We start from the raw sequence: 2635 nt of genomic DNA on the forward strand, positions 1-2635 counted from the left end.
TGGAACCCAATGGGTGACGTTTGTGTGGGGCTGGAACCCAATGGGTGACGTTTGGGTGGGGCTGGAACCCAATGGGTCACGTTTGGGTGGGGCTGGAACCCAATGGGTCACGTTTGAGTGGGATTTGGAACCAATGGGTCACGTTTGTGTGGGGCTGGAACCCAATGGGTCATGTTTGAGTGGAGCTGGGAAACAATGGGTGATGTTTGGGTGGGACTGGGAACCAATGTGTCACATTTGAGTGCATTGGTACCCAAAGGGTCACGTTTGGGTAGGGCTGGAACCCAAAGGGTCACATTTGGCTGGGATTGGGAACCAACAGATCATGTTTGAGTAGGGCTGGCACCCAGTGGATCCAGCCTGAGGTGCTGCTGGCACCCAGTGGATCCAGCCTGAGGTGCTGCTGGCACCCGTTATTGGTGATCCACGCTTGTGACGGGGTGGACACCCAACGCTTGGAGTGGCGCTGGCACCGTCGGTGCCCGGTGTCCCCGCGCTCGGTGTCCCCACCGTGGCTGCTCACCTTGGGCCGGCGGGCGGTGCTCTGGAGGGCAGCGGGAGCGGAAGCAGAGAGGACAGACAGTCACACAGGGACAGAGGAGCAGAGAAGAGCCGGCGGCGGCCGGAGCGGCAGAGCAGGGAAAGGAGACAAAAGACAGCACGGCATCGTTAGTGTGCCCGGCATCGTTAGCGTGCCCGGCGGCACCGGGTGTGCGCGGCATCGTTAGCGTGGGGGCTCGTTAACCCGCTCCAAGGGCTGCTCCGGTGGGACCCAAAGGCTCCCATGGGATCACAGGCACGGAGCCCATGGGATGACAGGAACAGCTCCCATGGGATCCCCTGGCACAGCTCCCACAGGACCCACAGGCACGGAGCCCATGGGATCACAGGAACAGAGCCCACAGCCCTTGCTCACCCCCAAGCCCCGTCCCTGTCCCTCCCCTGTGGGGACAGAGGGCACATCCTGGACGCCCATCCCAACCCCACGGACACCCCAGGGCAGATCCACCTTGTATTTCCAGGGGATTTTGGTCTTCAGAGGCAAAGCCTGGTTCGGGTTGGCTGGGCATTCTGGGCTCCACGGGCACGGGGGGTTTGACCTCCCACGCCTTTCCCAGAGACCCCCCCGGAGCGGGAGTTGAAAGGATTTAATCTCAAACACGAGTTTTCTCCTCTCCTCATCCCTCTGGTTTTCCAAAGGGCCCAGAGCACCCTGGACCGGCCACCTCAGAGCCCCCAGAAATTCCAGGGACACCACGGAGCTGATGCCTCACTCCCAACTTTTCCTTTCACGGCCTGAGTTAAATCACCCACGATTTTGGGGTAGGACCCCCCAGACCCCTCCATGCACATGCAGCAGCTCCCAGCAGCTCAGGGAGGGGAGGCCACGGGGCCCAGCCCAGAACAGAGACAAATATGAAATGATTTGGGATTTTTTCCCCTTAAAAACAACCCCTAATGGCTGGAAAAGGAGGGGTGACCAGGCTGGTCCTGGGGGCCATTTGGATCATCTGCCCAGCTGCAGCCTTGGAGCTCTTCCTTCATTCCAGATTCCATGACCTAATCCCAGCTGGGAATAAGCAGGAGCAGAACAGATGGATAACGGCGCTGGCACGTGATCCGTGTCCGGGATGGGGACGTGAGGCACACGGAGCCACCAGCAGCTCCAGCCCGTATCCAACACGGCCGTGTTCCCTCCTGACGCCTCGGGAAACCTCGGAGCTCTATTTCCCTGTTTCTAATCCAAACCTCCAAACTTCCCATTGCCTCTGGCATTGCTTCAGCTAAATCCTGCTCTGCTGGCTTCCAGCCTTTTCCCAAAGGCTGCAATCCACGTCCATCCCGAGGGAAAACATTCCCGTCTTCCACAACATCTCCTGCGCGACCAAAATTGTCAGGAAAATGGAATGACAGCAGCAAAAGTTCCAGATCTTCAGGTGAAACCATGAGGATGCCCTTCAGGAGCTCTCCAGCATCTTCCCAAAATCCAACCAAGCAACATGGAGCAGCAACAAAAATCTGGGAAACACTTGGAAAACGCCTTCTTCAGGAATTCCACGGGTGGAGATGTCCCCACTCCCTCCCACACAGGTGGGGGGACTCAGGAGTGGGGCAGGGCTGGGGGGTCCCACCGAGTCCTTGGACATGGGGAAATGTCACCTGAGATGAGCAAGTCCTGTCATGGGGGACACCAAATCCTTCCCTGGGGGACACTGAGCCTTGTCCTGGATGGGGAACACTGATCCCTGTCCTGGGGGACACTGAGCCTTGTCCTGGGGGACACCAAATCCTTCCCTGGGGGACACTGATCCCTGTCCTGGGGGACACTGAGCCTTGTCCTAGATGGGGAACACTGATCCCTGTCCTGGGGGACACCAAATCTTTCCCTGGGGGACACCGAGCCTTGTCCTGGGGGACACCAAATCCTTCCCTGGGGGATGCTGAGCCTTGTCCTGGGGGACACCAAGTCCTGTCCTGGGGGATGCTGAGCCTTGTCCTGGGGGACACCAAGTCCTGTCCTGGGGGACACCAAATCCTTCCCTGAGGAACACTGATCCCTGTCCTGGGGGACACCAAATCCTTCCCTGGGGGACACTGAGCCTTGTCCTGGTCATGTGGAACACTGATCCCTGTC

At 59.1% G+C, this 2635-nt stretch overlaps 1 protein-coding gene across 1 annotated transcript in view; it reads right to left on the reverse strand.

The window, feature by feature from the left end:
* Positions 1–2635, reverse strand: part of DCTN1 (dynactin subunit 1) — a 61153-nt gene that overhangs the window by 33577 nt on the left and 24941 nt on the right. The window contains exon 7 of the mRNA XM_033511592.1: positions 524–544. Within this exon, the coding sequence (XP_033367483.1) occupies positions 524–544 (21 nt within the window). The remainder of the gene's footprint in view (positions 1–523; positions 545–2635) is intronic.

Source organism: Parus major, unplaced genomic scaffold (assembly GCF_001522545.3).
Source record: "Parus major isolate Abel unplaced genomic scaffold, Parus_major1.1 Scaffold372, whole genome shotgun sequence".
NCBI classification, from domain to species: domain Eukaryota; kingdom Metazoa; phylum Chordata; class Aves; order Passeriformes; family Paridae; genus Parus; species Parus major.